This window comes from Littorina saxatilis, linkage group LG17 (assembly GCF_037325665.1).
Source record: "Littorina saxatilis isolate snail1 linkage group LG17, US_GU_Lsax_2.0, whole genome shotgun sequence".
In the NCBI taxonomy this organism is placed as follows: Eukaryota; Metazoa; Mollusca; class Gastropoda; order Littorinimorpha; family Littorinidae; genus Littorina; species Littorina saxatilis.
In genome coordinates, this window is record NC_090261.1 from 11444854 (window position 1) to 11462584 (window position 17731).

The 17731-nt window shown below is 41.6% G+C and overlaps 1 protein-coding gene across 3 annotated transcripts in view; it reads right to left on the bottom strand.

The window, feature by feature from the left end:
- The window catches only part of LOC138952481 (xanthine dehydrogenase/oxidase-like), a 51564-nt gene that overhangs the window by 32549 nt on the left and 1284 nt on the right, over window positions 1-17731 (bottom strand). The window contains exons 1-9 of one of the 3 annotated variants that reach the window (XM_070324158.1): window positions 13738-13887; window positions 7788-7889; window positions 6308-6365; window positions 5050-5146; window positions 4244-4352; window positions 3868-3994; window positions 3067-3128; window positions 2254-2361; window positions 1879-1965 (exon numbers count right to left, since the gene is read on the bottom strand). In XM_070324158.1, the coding sequence (XP_070180259.1) occupies window positions 1879-1965; window positions 2254-2361; window positions 3067-3128; window positions 3868-3994; window positions 4244-4352; window positions 5050-5146; window positions 6308-6365; window positions 7788-7841 (702 nt within the window). In that variant the 5' untranslated portion in view covers window positions 7842-7889; window positions 13738-13887. Of the gene's footprint in view, window positions 1-1878; window positions 1966-2253; window positions 2362-3066; window positions 3129-3867; window positions 3995-4243; window positions 4353-5049; window positions 5147-6307; window positions 6366-7787; window positions 7890-12348; window positions 13409-13737; window positions 13888-17731 lie in introns of those variants that run through there. The other 2 variants (XM_070324157.1, XM_070324159.1) reach the window with 2 other exon arrangements.

Here is a 17731-nt window from a genome sequence, read left to right on the forward strand (position 1 = left end):
GCAAATGATGGAGAATAAGATAAACGTAAATTTGGATCGTTTTATAAATTTTTTTATTTTTTTTACAATTTTCAGATTTTTAATGACCAAAGTCATCAATTAATTTTTAAGCCACCAAGCTGAAATGCAATACCGAATCCCGGGCTTCGTCGAAGAGTACTTGACCAAAATTTGAACCAATTTGGTTGAAAAATGAGGGCGTGACAGTGCCGCCTCAACTTTCACGAAAAGCCGAATATGACGTCATCAAAGACATTTATCAAAAAAATGAAAAAAACGTTCGGGGATTTCATACCCAGGAACTCTCATGTCAAATTCCATAAAGATCGGTCCAGTAGTTTAGTCTGAATCGCTCTACACACACACACACACGCACACACGCACGCACACACACACGCACGCACACACGCACATACACCACGACCCTCGTTTCGATTCCCCCTCGATGTTAAACTATTTAGTCAAAACTTGACTAAATATAAAAAAGACATTCTCCTCACTCCTCCCCTCCCCCTAAAAAAACCCATACCCATCAACCAAACAAAAAATACACTTTCACACACCAATGGTAACATTGTCATGGTAATGAACCGTGTATTCATAATCCAATACTGGCAATAGTATGATTCAATGCATTGAAGCTCAAAATGACTATTAGGTATCAGGAGTTTTAAGTCAGCACAATTTAACTCTCAAGCCTCCAGTGTTCTGTTCCATCTTCACTTCTCTCCATATCATTCAGTCAACAAGTTATAAATACTGTGATGAAATGGGACGCGGAAAAATAGATAACTCCAGCGGAATTCGTAAGTTGTGTCCGCGGAAATCCGCGGATTCGCAGAAAAGTTCCACCCCTGTCAACAGACACAGGAAAGACAACAACGACATTGACACAACTACCATCACCACCCCCATCACAAGTCAGAAATCACACCACTACCACCTCCATCATGGCTGCCACTACCAGCACCACCATAGTGAAAGTTGAGAACGCGGCCAGGGGCATCACCGACATAATAATAATAATAATAATAAGAAGAAGAAGAACATTTATATAGCGCTAAATCAAAAACTTTCGTTAAAAAGGCTTGCTCTAAGCGCTTGACATCTAAACTAAAACGTCATTCACACTCTTTGCAATGATGTACAAGAACTTCATGTCACACTCTTTCATTCAGTATAGCACCATTCACACAGTTGTTATTCTGTACAAGACAATAAGTTAGTCTAACATTTAAAATGTTCATAAGATGAAAACAAGAGAAAACCAGACTGATTAAAACAACTGCTTAGTACTAACAAAGCATGAATCTTAATGATAACGTAATACATATTTAACTGTTAAGACCATAAAAAACCTATATGCTAAAATAACTTCGAACTTTTAAGAACTTCTTATAAGATACACAGCACATCTAGATAAACACCAGAATGATAAAACAAAAGGCAACTCGTTAAAACTATTAAATGCATCAATGTCTAAAACACGAAAGACTCAAATATAAGATACACAATTCTCTAGAATTGTTTATTAAAACTGAAACCGACCTGCTCAAAGTAAACCATACCCACCCCCTCCCTACCCACCCCCAACCCTCCTCCTACACTAAATACTAATTATTTCTACTCTTAACTTCCCAACTACACGTTATCCATAAACTATGCACAGGAACATGTGTGTCAGCATTATGTGGCACCGACATGACTTGTCACGAAGACATAAAGTACTTGAGGCAAACAGTTTATAGCGTATGCGCTTGCACAGCTCACAGTAATGCCTTAGATATATTGAATAAGTGCGTTGAAACAAATTAAAAAAATCTCTGACAACAAGAAAAATCTACTTAAAAGATAGATACATTACTGAATCGTACTTACCTTCAAGTACGGGGGGAAGATGGGTTCCTGTGACGGGTCGTAGCTAACGCCAGTGTGTTTTGTGCCGTTTTCCGAACTACCATTCAACTGTGTGTAAAAAACAAAGACAGTACATTGCAGTTATTTTACTGTGCACCAACACAACACTTGACGCCTGTGGCATTGCAAAAGAAAGATTCACCCAACGCTCAAAGAGTGGATCTGCACGATGTTTCATATTTTTCTACCACTTTTACTCATCGGGACTGTTTAGAAGGTTTGGTCACGTTAAACTCATTGAAAAAAAGAAGAAACGAACCACCACAATCACCACCATCGCCAACAAGAACATCTTCGATGACATCACTTCACTAAAAAAATAAAACCTGTACTAACCTCATCGGTACCGTTGGGCACTGCCCCGTTTTCAACGGGCACGCCGTTCTGGACACCGGTTTTATTCTTGTTTTGACAGCACTCTGCTCCCAGCGGGCACCCTCCTCCCTTTGAAAAAAAAAAGAATCAGAAGTAAAAAAAGAAACAAACAACAACTGGACAACCACCCCCCCCCCCCCTCCATTGATAACAGAAAGTGAAAGAATGTATAAAACAGATACAGGTACAGCTATAGGAACATCCGAGGCAATGTACACTTTGTGTTCATACATTGGTACCTACAATCCGAGACTCCTCTGATCAGAGGACACCTCCCAATAAAATGAACATCCTTTTTTATCAATAGACGATATTCGGAAATAACTCTGTCGGGTTCTGATGGGTTATAAAAGAGTTGCTTTCCCTTGCTTTCTTCCACAGAAACAATGAGGCAAGCTGCACGTGACATTATATTTTTGAATTGAAACAAAATGGGAAAGCATCTCTTCCACAACCCATAAACACTTGACAATTATTTACAAAAATCATATGTGTCATCTATCTGTCATCTATCAACATGACTGTCACTGTCAGAAAAGAATACTGTACATGTAATGTAGGCACACCCTTCACTGGTCCCAAGTGTGTTCTCTCTTACCAAAAGGTATATTGCAATTTGAAGTAAACTTCTAACCTTCGAAGAATGCTTTTTCGTGTACATTTTAAGTCGTTTATCTTATTGCCAAAGCATAGCAGTGAAAAGAGTGATACAGATTTGAATTAGCGACTGCTAGTAGTAATTATGCCTGTGCTTTTATTTGATTGATTGCTTACCTTTGTGAACGGTCTGTATGCATCAAGTATAGGCCGATACCCAGTGCAGCGACACAGATTACCTGAGGAGAGAATTCAATAATTAAGCTTTGCAGTTGTCTAGCTGTATATCTTGCTGCGTGGGTTGTGAATGGATGGTATAATCAGATGTCTATCTTACAGCGAACCCCCCCTCCCCCTCCCCTCCCCTCCGCCCTCCCCCTCCCCTCCCCTCCCCTCCGCCCTCCCCCTCCCCTCCCCCCTCCCCTCCCCTCCTTTTAAGACCCCCGATTTTAAGACCTCTCTCGTTTTAAGTCTTCGCTTTTTCTGATTTGCTTTTCATAACCATAAACTGTGTACATGTATTTCTATTGTAAGGCAAAAAAAAAAAAAAAAGGTCGTTTACGGTAACATAGGCCAAAAAAATAGGGTCGGTAGGTCGGTATTTTTTTTTTCTCCAAAAAACCATATTTTTACGTTATTTTGCTTTTTTTTTTCCCCAAATGCCAACAAAAAGTCTAGGGTCGCGCGAAAAAAATAGGGTCGGTCGGGTTACCGTAAACAGACTATTTTTTTTTGGCCTAAGACCCCCTACTTTAAAAGACCTAATTTTCCGAGATTTCAGAGGTCTTAAAAGAGGGAGGGGGGGGGGGGGGGAGGGGGGTCCACTGCACTAACATTCTGAAGCTATTCGTTCTCCAATTTTCAGTTGGATATGAAAAAACAAACAAACAACAGAATTCATTTAAAAACTACAGAACAGTGTGTTCAGTACTGCTCTATTGATGATATAAACTACAATACGTTGTACTTTGAGCTTACCCTCAAAGACAGTATCGAGCTGTTCGTCGGAAGGTGTAGGGCTGTTACGGAGCAGAGTGTACATGGACATGACGAAACCAGGCGTGCAAAAACCGCACTGGCTCCCGTGTGCTGCTGCTATACGCTCCTGTAAACACACACAAAATTAAAAATGATAAAATGACGTGTGGATAAGCTGTCACTCTAGCACTGATAATTATTGCCAACTCAGTAACTGATAAAATCATTGATTTATTTTGATAATATGCACAGCGACCGTCCAATGAAAAGCGCAGAGAAAAATCTCTTTAGTCTGATAGTTAAATGTGTATGGTCACTCAACGTCTCACGTTACCTTTCCTCGGCTAAGTCTGGTGACCTCCTGGAGGATACATACCTGCACAGGATGAACACGGGTACGCAGGCTGCCGATCCCTTCCACCGTGGTGACAGCCATCCCATGCAGTGAGCACAGCGGCAACAGACAGGCGTTGGCACTGTAGTGTCTACACATTAGGAAAAATGAACAAAGTGAGTACAGTGAACAGTGAACATAAAATGACAGACAGGCGTTGGCACTGGATATGCAGTGTCTAACCATAAAGGATAGGGAACATAGTGAGAACAGTGAACAGTGAACATAACGGTTACAGGCACACTCTGGCACCGTAGACAGTGTCTCGACAAAGAAAAAGATGAACGCGGTGAAAATAGTTGCAGCAACACCTATACTCATGAACGCGCACACACACATGTAGGCCACACAGAACTACTTTCTCTCATTCACAACCCTCTTTTTCTCAGAGAAAGCAAATCATTAGAACTGTCCAGCAAAAGGACTGCTTCTCATTTACAAACAAACACAAGCAAGTAAGGCAGATAGCTAATAACAAAATCTAGGAAACAAAGGGAAGTATTCTTTGTATTAGACTTTTTCCTTTATTTGGTGTTTAACGTCGTTTTCAACCGTTCAAGGTTATATCGCGACGGATTTGTATTAGACAACAACAGTAATTGAGAGTAAACAAACAAACACACAAACAAACAAACACAAATAAACAAACAAACAAACAAACAGTTGTCTTAAATAAGCTAACATTATTCCTCCGCACACAACCTTGACAGAGATAAATATCAAACTGACTATCATCGTATAGTATGTGAACAACATGGGTATAATGGTTAGGACAATCAAACATTTACTGAGTGGTGTCGGAGTCCGGAGAATGGAAGGAAACCATGACGGTACAAGCTCCACAACCTCCTTCCCCACACCCCAGCTTGGTCCCCGTCAGCTGTACTGTTTTTGTTAAGACAATATTCGTGCGCCTATTGTTCGATGAAAGAACACTGACGCTGTACATTTTTTGGACAGAGATAAGATCTTCGAGTTGTCTGCTGGCCAAGTTTCGGGTGACTTGTAATCTCTCTCTCTCTGTCTCTCTCTCTCTCGATCTGTCTCTCTCTCTCTGTCTCTGTCTGTCTGTCTGTCTCTCTCTCTCTCTCTCTCTCTCTCTCTCTCTCTCTCTCTCTCTCTCTCTCACTCTTTTTCTCTCTCTCTGTAATGTGTACATAGTACTGTGAATTCTGTTTTTCTGCCTTTTTTCTCTTTTTATTTTTTAATGTTTTATATGAATGTCCGTGTATGATATATGATCAGAGTAGTCCCTCTCTGGGCGAGTGCTGGTTGAAAAAAATAAAATTTGATCTGATTTGATTTGATCTCTCTCTCTCTCTCTCTCTCTCTCTCTCTCTCTCTCTCTCTCTCTCTCTCTCTCTCTCTCTCTCAAAGCCTTTCGGAATCCTATGTATAGACCTATTGATCAATTCAAAGCCCAGGGTATTGAAAGAGCAACACGGTCTTGAATACATTTTTCATTTACTGTCTTTCGGGAACACAGGTCAGTCAGTGTGTCTCGTTATTCAGCCAAAAAATTTCAACACAAGCCTGAGCTTTGAGGGCCGCGTTTTTATGTTCGTGTTTGTTTTGGAATTGAGATTGCGACTACATCTAGAGTTCTATTACCGTGCATGTCTTAACGCGTAGAGCTAAATCTCCTGAGGTTCATTGTGTCACAATGGTTCATCGTAACTGGCAGGGACTGACGTCTTGAGTTTGGCGTTGGCAGTTCACAAAACGTCAACACTTGCTTAAAAACGCTCTTGCCATTCATTTTTATGGCACAACTGCCGATTTTTTTCTGTGCGGTTTGGAAAAAGTGTTCCTTATGATTGCCTTTAAAACTCAGAAAATTGTAAAAACTGTCGTGACTATTTCGTCAAATTTGCCGAAAAAAATAAATCCTTTTGGCACATCTCTGAACTGGTATACCATTCTGTAAAACATAGGAACTTTATGGCGCCATGGTATTGCTCCAAATTGAAAGAATTACACCTGCTTGAAGCCTTCTCGTGCTATGGCAGAGTCAACTTGTACCGCTGTGTCCAGCAAAAAGGATACAGTCAGACCTCAGGTACTGCAGCAGTGTCAGCTCAGGCTCTGGGTTCTGGATAACAATCTGTGAGAGAAAATAATCACCGTGACAATCAAATAGTGTGTTCCCTATGTATCAGAAAAAAATCCCTTTATCCCTTTGTAAAAAAAAGCATGTATTGCTTATATAATTACCCTCGTAAATAGAATAAAATATCTTATCTTATCTTATCTTATCAGAACTTTTGATTGACTTGGGAATCTAGATCTCTAAGGCACCGGCCCTTCCCGTGTAAACCATTTGAGTTGTGCCCAGGCTTATATATCAGATAAGGCCATCCCCTCCTCTTTAACAAATACCACAACTCAACACCCCAAATGTTTTCTGTGCAAAGTGGAAACCCTTTTTTTAAGAATTTATTTCTGAAAGGCCACTATTGTCAATCTGCAAACTTAAGCCACCCCCCCCCCCCCCAAAAAAAAAAAATAAAAATAAATAAATAAAAAATCACACTCTGCACATGAAGCAGTTAAGACGTTGATTTTTGGTATGTGTCTAAGAGGAGGGAGGGTCTTATCCCATGTAAACGCTTGAGCGGATCTGAGATAGTAAACCAGAACTGTTTTTACCAGAAGACTTGTGCCTTTAACAGAGACGCACTCTCCAATGAAGGTCAGCGTATTGACATCAACCTGAACGTAACAACGAAGGCCGAACAGGAAAACGTCTGGACCTGAGGGTCTTAATAAATTAGGATTAGGATAAGGTATCATAATAGCCCTTTGGGCTGACCTGCATGGATCGATGGTAATATTCACGTTATGCGAACATTCTTAAGCGAGTATACCTAAAACCTTTTTAACAGAAATAAAGAAGATCGTTAGGCAGACATATAAATGAATAACAAAATACATATTTAAAGAAACATGCTACTGAAATAAACGCCATTTAATAAACAAATGAAAGTAAATAAACGTCAATAAAGAAATCCAAGGACCCATCCAACCAACCAATCAGTAAATCAACCAATCAGTAACCCATCCAACCAACCAATCAGCAAAACAACCAATTAGTGACACATCCAACCAACCAATCAGTAAATCAACCAATTAGTGACCCATCCAACCAACCAATCAGTAAATCAACCAATTAGTGACGCATACAGCCAACCAATCAGTAAATCAACCAATCAGTAAATCAACCAATTAGTGACCCATCCAACCAACCAATCAGTAAATCAACCAATTAGTGACGCATCCAACCAACCAACCAGTAAATCAACCAATTAGTGACGCATCCAACCAACCAATCAGTAAATCAACCAATTAGTGACCCATCCATCCAACCAATCAGTAAATCAACCAATTAGTGACGCATCCAACCAACCAACCAATCAGTAAATCAACCAATTAGTGACCCATCCAACCAACCAATCAATAAATCAACCAATTAGTGACGCATCCAACCAACCAATCAGTAAATCAGCCAATTAGTCAATCAACTGACCTTCTTGCCATTGACAAAGAAGACGAGATCTGCCGAAGCAGCAGAAGAACCCATGGTGATCTCTTGTAGTGCAAGGCTGCAACAGCGTACTCCCTCCTCTTTCTAATAAGACAAACAAATCAAGAACTGAGTCGAGAAAGCAGTATAAGGAATCCAAGAGCGGACGTTTATCTTGAATGGGGTAATATTTTGTGTGGAAATGTCAGACTACTATAGTGCAGACGACATGCAACGCATAATCGTGGATTCGAAGGAATTTTTATTTTTTTCTCTTTCTCATCTCTCCGCTTTCTTCTTCTTGTTCTGCTCTTGTTATTTTCTTCTTTCTCTCTCCTCTTTCTTATATTTTTCTTTGCTTTCTTCTTCTTTTATTCCTCTCTTGTTTTTTTCTCTCTTCTCTTTCTCCTCTCTCTCTTCGCTTTCTTCTTCTTTTTCTTCTCTTTTTTTTCTTCTGCTCTTTCTCATCCTTGAAGGAATAGGATAAAGGATAAAGGATAAAGATCCAGTTTTATGAGTGTCCTGACCGCAAACTTTTCACCCTCTCCGGTGACCTCGCTATCTTTATCTATCTTCAAACATAGCACCGGGAGATCGGATTATTAGTTGGAGAGACAGAGAAAGTATGGTGGAGGGGGGGGGGGTGATTGAGAGAGAGAGAGAGAGAGAGAGAGAGAGAGAGAGAGAGAGAGAGAGAGAGAGAGAGAGAATGGGGGTGAGGGGTGTGTGTGAACTGAATTGAACTAAACTTTGTTTCTTTATTTGACAAGGATAAAGATTAGGGCTAGGCCTTTTCTTACAATCTGTCCTAGAGGGAGTGAGAGAGAGGGAGGAGAGAGAGGGAGGGGGGAGAGAGGGAGATTTTGAGATGGTGTCAGTAATCTTCACATTGCAAATTTCTCTGTGTGTGTGTGTGTGTGTGTGTGTGTGTGTTTGTGTGTGTGTGTGTGTGTGCGTGTGCAGTGTGTGTGTGTGAGTGTGCGTGTGTGTGTGTGTGTGTGCGTGTCTGTGTGTTCACGTGCGTGCGTAAGTGTGTGTGTTCATGTCACGCGTGCGTGCGTGCGTGCGTGTGTGTGTGTAAGTGTGTGTGTGTGTGCATATGTGTGTGTGCGTGCGTGCGTGCGTGTGTTTGCGTGCTTGTGTGTGTGCACATGTGTGTGTGTGTGTGTGTGTGTGTGTGTGTGTGTGTGTGTGTGTGTTGGGTACATGTCAGTGCAAGGCTACCATCGCTGACTCATTCATCTTGTGCCATGCTTTTTGATATGAAAAAAGGTAATTAATGCAGAACAGCCAAGATCAGCCTTGTGGGGTCGGATGGGGGTGGAGGTGGCTTGTGAAGGGAGGACATGGGATGGGGTGGGTCATGTGGGGTCGGGAAGGGAGCCGGGTGGAGGGTATCAGTAAGAACTGTAATAGTGAAAACAGTTCTCGCTTATTCGGCAACATCTCAAGACCGTTTGATCGGCTAGGACAAGTATTGACTATCTATAAGGGCAAGACTTTAAGAGAAGCTGCTGACTGAGATTTACTGTTGACTTTAATGGCTTCATGAAGACACGTTACAGCAGTTGTAACTTCATAACTGTTGGCGGTATCACAAGCTAAAACTAAAAGTAGCAAACATAAAGAACATGATAAAGTAAATGTCTATTCGTGATATAAAAAGCTGTGTTGTTTAAAAAATGTAAGAGACCATAAGGAACAGTGCGCACTTGCTCTGCTTGCCTCGTGTTCGGCTGGGTTCTCGATCGCCGACCCTGCAACCTCGTTAGTGTTTACTGAACTATTAACATTCAAGTTGTTTCCTCTATTTGTTTCGGGAATTGTGTTGCTGCCAGTTCCAAGTGCCACCGTCCAAAACTATGCGCATAAACCACAAGGAACTTAGTCGATAAATATCGACAGGGGGCCGACAAATGGTTTAAATGGGAAATGTGTGTATATGGGTGTGGGTTTGAAACAAACAAACAAACCAACCCATGTGAACCCCGGGCCGCAGGCCTTCGATGTAGTGATTGAAAAAAAAGGATGTTCTCAAATGGTTCAATTCTCATTTGGTCTGATTCTCAAATGGTACCGGTATACTCCCCCCCCCCCCCCCCTGGCCGCAGGCCTAGGAGTAAAATTTTTATAGACACTGACCTTCTTCCCAGGGGTCATTGACCCAGTTTTAGCTATGAGAGGTGGTTCGCCCAGAGGCTGTAGAGTATACTGGGGCGGTCTCTTTGATGTCTTGAGAGGAAACTTGGCCAGGGTAGTACATGCACCAGAACTGGTGGACACCAAGGACAAACATGAAATCGAAGCAGTTTGCTTTCAGAGAGAACGGTCGTCAGCAACTCAAACTTCTCTGTTTTCTTTTTTTTTTTAAATCTGACTTTCTTTGTGGCCCCCTGACTCCGCCCCCCTCCCTCTGTAAGGACCCCCCTCCACAAGGACCGATTTTTGTCAACATTTTAAAGGTCGCTAGAGAGGGGTTCCACTGTATGACCTAACCGCTACTGGCAGACGGCCTCAATCTTCACGCGCAAAGACGAGATTAATAGGTGCTCGGTTTTGGTATTTTGAATTACATTACATTAAACCTTTGTTGGGTTTCATGGTCATGGCAACAGCCATAATAATATTACATGATGTATAATATCATATTTCAGCATATGTGAATTACATGTCATCATACTAAACTGTCATACATTTTTATTCCTACATTATTCTGATTGATCACAACCAAACCTACTATCATTGGACACATCCAAATGCAAGCGCCTGTTCTTGACAATTTCTCTCTGATCTAAATATAAAATCAGTGCAATTTCCTGGGTCGGGCTTTGCCACAGACACTCACGGTTTGGCCTGTAGGTAAAATGTACAATGTATTTTCTGATTTGTGCACAAAAGCTTTTTTTCTTTTTTCTTTTTTTTAACATAACAATGTTTAATGTCACTGTATGTTTAAAAGACCATGGTCATATTTGTAAAAAAAAATGTTAAATTAGAAAATAAATAACATTTTGGTTCATGATTTTTCCTACACCTGTGCTAAAAATAAGAAATAAAAATGTCGGGTATATAAGTCACTCAAATACAGCTAGGTATGAATGGCTCGGTTTGAGTTTGTTGCAGTTGACCCTGCACAATGCAACATATCATGTTTTTGTTGAACAATTTTGACGTCACCCCTCCCATAGGGTGACGTATTTCACAACTTCCTGTGTTACACAAACTCTGTGATGACCAATTTTGACGTCACCCCTCCCATAGGGTGACGGATTTCACAACTTTCTACAGATGAACAATTTTGACGTCACCCCTCCCATAGGGTGACGGATGTCACAACTTCCTGTGTACACAAACTGATGACGTATTTCACAACAAAATGGCGCTGCCCATGGTCAACCTCGAAACTATCCGTATAGAATGGGGGCGTCCTCGCCCCCATAACAAAAGAAATGCATATCATTGAAGACACACACGAGCGCGCACACACCCACCCAGCCGCACACAAACCCACAGATACACAGAAACAACACACTGACACTCCGTACCGCCGCACACACAGATACACAGACACAGAGACACAGACACAGACACACAGCACCAGACAACTCATCCTGAACTCAGGTCAAAATGATTTGCTTCCCTTCGGGTCTCATTTATCCCTGACAGGATGCCTTTGTTTTTCTTCTCTGGAGAGGAAATCGATTTTTACACCCCCGGTATAGGGGTGTGTATAGGTTTTGGTCGATGTGTTTGTTTGTTTGTTTGTTTGTGTTCGCATATAGATCTCAAGAATGAACGGACTGATCGTCACCAAACTTGGTGAACAGGTTCTATACATTCCTGAGACGGTCCTTACAAAAATTGGGACCAGTCAAATCGGTTAGGGAGTTATTGGTGGATTAAAATTATACAAGGACTTATAGAGGGACATCTTAATGGTCAAAGGGAAATAACCATTCTCACTCAGTCACTGCCACCAACTGAGAAGGTTATTTCCCTTTGACGGGGGTGTTTTTCCTACCTCGGAGGAATTTCTTGTTTTTACATATTTAGGGCTTTTCGTAATGTGTTATTGATATAAGCAGATTCGCGATCGTCGATAGTAGTGATTTTTTATGGTGTTGTGTAATTTTTAAATTTAGAAAGGAGTTGTTATGTAAGACACTTTCAAGCGAGCTATCTTTCGCGGATGTATTTACTGTGCAAACAACTCTAAATATGGCAAAAGTGTCACTTGATAATCAACTTTGTCACCTAACAAAATGGCCCTACGGAGCAGACGACTTTTTCCGTAACCAGTTGGGAGTGATGCAGCAATATCACCGGTCTCCTTCCCACAGCAGTCTCAGAATTTCGACTTGTTTTGACCTTAGAACGATGTCTTTATCATAACTGTGAAGAACAGAACGGAGATCACTGTCCGCGAAGTCGGCCATTCTACACACACTCACACACACAGCACCGCACCGCACAGTACACACACACCCTCACTAACACACACGCGCGCACACACACACACACACACACACACAAATCACCAGACTGTTACAAATTTCCCTCTTACCTGGCGCGACAAAATCGCACTCAGTGTACCCGACGAGTCACTCCTTCGCAAGATCCCGGAAGATAATTATAAAACCTGTCTAGCGTGACCAGAACAAAACACCTTCCTATCGGCCGATACTTCTCCGTATGAATTTTATTTTATTCCCCCCTCTGCTTCTTTACCTCTGTAAACTTGTAGGGGTAGTTATTTTTCGATAATGACCCAGCAACCAAACAAATAACGACCCAGCAACAGCCTGAATCCTCGATAGTGCAATGGGTTGAGAGGTTGTTCTGTTTCGGTACTACTTTTTGCGACTGAAAAGTTCCGAACGCTCTAATGTACGAAGTATACATCTCTGGAGCAAACAATACAAACATACCGCATTTAAATTAACAACTACAGGCCTGAACACATGAATCTCCATATAAAATCCATGAGTTCGGTTGTTTTCTGAATCTCATCTGCCGTGCCGTCAAGCCGTTCATCACAAGCAATTTCCCAAGGCAAGTAACTCATACTTTGTCTAGCGACAAGAGTAGTTCCCCTTCTTTTCACTCAGTTCCTTCGACAACAGACTGCAATCCGACGGTCAGTTTTCAACAATATTTCATTTAATAAACAGATCACACGCAACCAAATGCACACATCTCATCAATTTAAACAACATAAAGGGGTTTCATACACTATTTTCCCCAGAAAACTGAACTTCATACAGTTTTTAACGTTGGAACACGGGTGCAAAAGTTCGTCTGCTAGTCCCATTTGACGAAAAAACATTATCCTAAGCGATACTAAAACATATACAGAACACACAATATCTGCCTTTGCCGCCACGGCAGAATAACAGCATATCTGTGTACTTGATTTTAGCCCAAAATAGGAAAACTGACAAGAAGTGTTAACAGAATGGAATAATTTGCACGGAACTATACAACCGCGCATTAATCGATCGCCTGCGCAGGTTGACTGGTTGAGAGAATAGGATTCGATCAAACTTTCGCAAAAAAACTCCTCTTTTCTTTGAATAACTGAAGAAAGGAGGAATAAAGAGGTTACACACCTCGTCTCAGTGATTATAAAAAATAATGGTCTCAGTTCGCGGTCATGAAAAAGCTCGCTAAAGCTCGCATTTTTCATGATCCGCTAACTTCGACCATTATTTTTGATAATCACTGAGACTCGGCGTGTAACCTCTACTTATTGCACCGTAAAAGCACACGCACGCACATCGAATGGCGTATCACTCCGGTTTTCATGGACATCAGACGTGGTAAAATCATAAATATTTGATCTGATATCCTTTTGGAGGGCTGAAAGGCACAGCTAGTCTTGTCTTTGGTGGATTTTACACTGAACTGTTTGACGCAATGAAAGAAATCAGCCCAAACCACTCGAAAGACTCACCTGGGATTGTATCACGTTCAGGTGCAAAGCTATCGATGTCGTCTTGGCGCTTTCATTGTTCGGCCGACGTCCGTAACTTCAGCAGGACCGACGACTCACTGCAGATTATAGAGGTAATGATGCGTGCGTGCTACGTGTGCCTGAGTTCGCACACACAGCGTCAATAGCGAGATTTAAGAAACAGCACGTTTCGTTTTGCAGCTCGTTTCGTTTGGTGAATGAGTCACCCCGCGAAACGGAACGTGTAACGAGACGGCATAGGCCGCAGACAAGATTTAGATGTATTCACGTTTCGTTTCGGAATGAAAGGCCGGGCATGGCAGGATATGATCCGCTGACTGGGCATGGCATAATTTCAACTCCACGAGTCAATAAAGGATTGACATACTCGCATTGCACGCACAAGAGCTTCACATTTTTCAATTCATGCACCTGATCACATACGAAGCCAGAATAAAAATTCGATGCGATGACCTACTTCTGCTTCGCCATTTGCTTTCTCACCATGAAGTTGGATAAATGTACCAGGATCAGCACCCTTCAAAATATTTCAGTTCACAACAGTTGTCTACCTCCAATGAACACATTCTCAGCGCTGAAAGACTGTGAAAGGGTTGATGAATCTAGCAATGCATAAAATGGCCAACAAATAAAACTGTTAGTGTGCAAAAATACTCACAAAAGTTGACGAAATATTGTTCGTTTTTTGGGGGTGGAAAACGTGACTGCGTTTTGACGTTCCACGTTCCGTTTCAGTTGACCTTCACCTTTCCAGCGAGAGACCCCCGAAGTAATGACGTTTACCACAACTTCAAAACGAAACGTCCCAACGTTTCGTTTCTTAAATCTCCGTAATGCCGCGGGTGTGGCGAGAAAATACAGGGGAGCTTAATTCCGAGTTGATATTAAAGGCACAGTAAGCCTCCTGTAAACCATCACAGATACGGTCAGGCTTTTACACACAGTACAAACACCCTTTCATTTAAACACTCACCGATTGAGAACATCCTAGGTGCCCTCCGTAAAGAGCGAACAATTTTCAAAGAATTTATTTTTGCGTGGTTTATCTTACCCCTGAGCCATCGTGAACCCGTGTGATCCAGTTTCCCTTTTTCAGTTAGTTATTTGAATGCGACTATTTACAATAGCACGTTTTTATGCACGAAACACACGGCTGTGGTTCACAAGAACTCTAGCGATGGCTTTTGACTGTTGAGAAGAACGGCGATATGCACTGATAAACCGGCGTCGTCTGCTACGACCCTTGCGTGACCCTGCTTCCGGGCTTTTCTTTTTTCAAACTTTCACAACTTCGAATTGTACTGATCTTGTCTTGATGAAAAAAGAATTCTTTTATGATTAAAGAATGTTTGTGTAACAAGCTGTCAATTTATTATTTAGATTTTAAAAGTTAGGTCTAGCGCAAAAACGCACCACGGTCCAAAAACATTTTGATAATCATCGATTCACGGCTATCGCCAGTTTACATCGATAGAATGAGACCCGAAGGGAAGTAACTCATGTTTGACCTGAGTTCAGGATGGGTCCAAAAAGTGTTCAGACAATCTGCAAAATTAATTCTTTAAAAATTGCTCGCTCTTTACGTAGGGCACCTAGGATGTTCCCGTTTGGTGAGCGTTCAAATGGAAGGGTGTTTGTACTGTGTGTAAAAGCCTGACAGTATCTGTGATGGTTTAGGGGAGGCTTACTGTCCGGGCGTGAATTCCGGTATTCATAACAGCCGTCCAGCACCAAAACGAGGCGCCATTGCTGTTGAGGCCAAGTCCAAGAAAATAAATTCTTTGAAAATTTCTCACGCTCGACAGAAAGCAGCCAGGATGTTCCCGTTCGGTGAGCGTTCAAATGGAAGTATGCTTGTACTATATGTAGACGCTCGGGGAGCTCTGTGATGGTTTACGGGAGGCTTACTGTGCCTTTAACATTTGCAAGTTCTCTCCCTTAAAGTGCGCTATACGACACACACAAGAATAAACAAGTCGCGTAGGGCGAAATTACTACATTTAGTCAAGCTGTGGAACTCACAGAATGAAATTGAACGTTGTCCGCCGCTAGTGCAAAAGGCAGTGACGAGCCTGTTTGGCGCGGTGGCGGTTGCGCTGTGTAGTGCTTCATAGCACGCTTTACTGTACCTCTCTTCGTTTTAACGTTCTGAGCGTGTTTTTAATCCAAACATATCATATCTATATGTTTTTGCAATCAGGAACCGACAAGGAATAAGATGACTGTGTTCTTAAATTGATTTAGAAAATTTAATTTTGATCATAATTTTTATATTTTTAATTTTCAGAGCTTGTTTTTAATCCAAATATAACATATTTATATATGTTTTTGGAATCAGAAAATGATGAAGAATAAGATGAACATAAATTTGGATCGTTTTATAAAATGAATACTTTTTTTTACAATTTTCAGATTTTGAATGACCAAAGTCATTAATTAATTTTTAAGCCACCAAGCTGAAATGCAATACCGAAGTCCGGCCTTCGTCGAAGATTGCTTGGCCAAAATTTCAATTTGATTGAAAAATGAGAGTGTGACAGTGCCGCCTCAACTTTTACAAAAAGCCGGATATGGCGTCATCAAAGACATTTATCGAAAAAATGAAAAACACATCCGGGGATATCATACCCAGGAACTTTCCTGTCAAATTTCATAAAGATCGGTCTAGTAGTTTACTCTGAATCGCTCTACACAGGTGCGAGCGATGCCCGCAGAATCCTTCCTACGGAGGTGCTCACAGACGCCTCGTCACTTGCCTGTGTTTTGTTCGACCTCTTACCTAACCTCCTTATTATTTGCTGGACTGCGGTTAAACATGAAGCTACTCAGTGTAGTGCTGGCGCCCGTGTCCTGATCCAGGTGAGCACACCAGTACTGAAGTAAGGCCGGGTAAAGATCACAGGCGCCTGAAGAATGAAGCTAAATCATCCGGTCTTTCACTTTAAAGTGGAGGTTTTCCGTTTCTAGAGCCAGGCCATTGTGCATATAATTGTGTGTAAAATGCGAAGGAAGACTTTGCAGTTGCCTAATTCTGCCTACAATACAAAAGAGCCCTGACAATTCATGGACTACGCAGCTCAGTGTAAAATTAATAAGTAATCAATGAGACAATAGTAAATGGTAGACTGAAGTCATAACAAGTACGAGTTGAGGAGCGCACAATCGCAGAATACGTACGCAAACCGGCAAAGACGCCAAACAGAGTGCTGGCGGGTCTGCAAGCTGAGCAGCATCCACGCTTTCATTTTTAAGTTGTTTTTCAAACTGCGCCTGCCTATACCCACTCACTCCAACCCGATTTTCTCCTTACCCTACTCCGAGGGCGCTCCTGCAATTGTGAAAACAACAGCCGCAAGCCACTAGATTTGCACGCACTGCTGACTATTATTATTATTGACTACCCCAATTGCCTCCTGCTTGTCTGTCTCCGGGTCGCCGTGCTTTGTAATTACGATTTTTGACACGCATTAGTAAAAAAAAGTCAATGACGTTATTGCACCATTGCCGTTGGTTGGTCGGTCAACTGAAAAAGGTGGGCGCGCCATACGGAGGTTATTTACAGTGTTAAATGCATCCGTGCCCAAAAAATCGGTCGGTTCGCTCAGGTGTCACTCGCAAAAAGTCACGGTGACCCTTTTATTTACACTGGGCAAAACACTTGTATCAGACTGCGGCTGAAGATATTTCAACAAAAACAGTATACCACTCACGTTAAACACAGGCGCCACAAAAAAACCACCAATTTTTGTTGTTGTTGTTGTATACAATCGAATAATAGCATTGTCGATGTTCGGAAATAACTCCGTCGGGTTTGTAATTTATGTAAAGGTTAAAGAGCAAATTCACTTTTAGTGAGACAAATAATCCGCAAGTGTTTCCTGTTCAGTGTTTCAGTGACATTCTCTCGCTAGTGACAAGCCGAGAATGTCACGGGAGAAAATGTAAATATTCACACGTGACATTATAGGCCAGT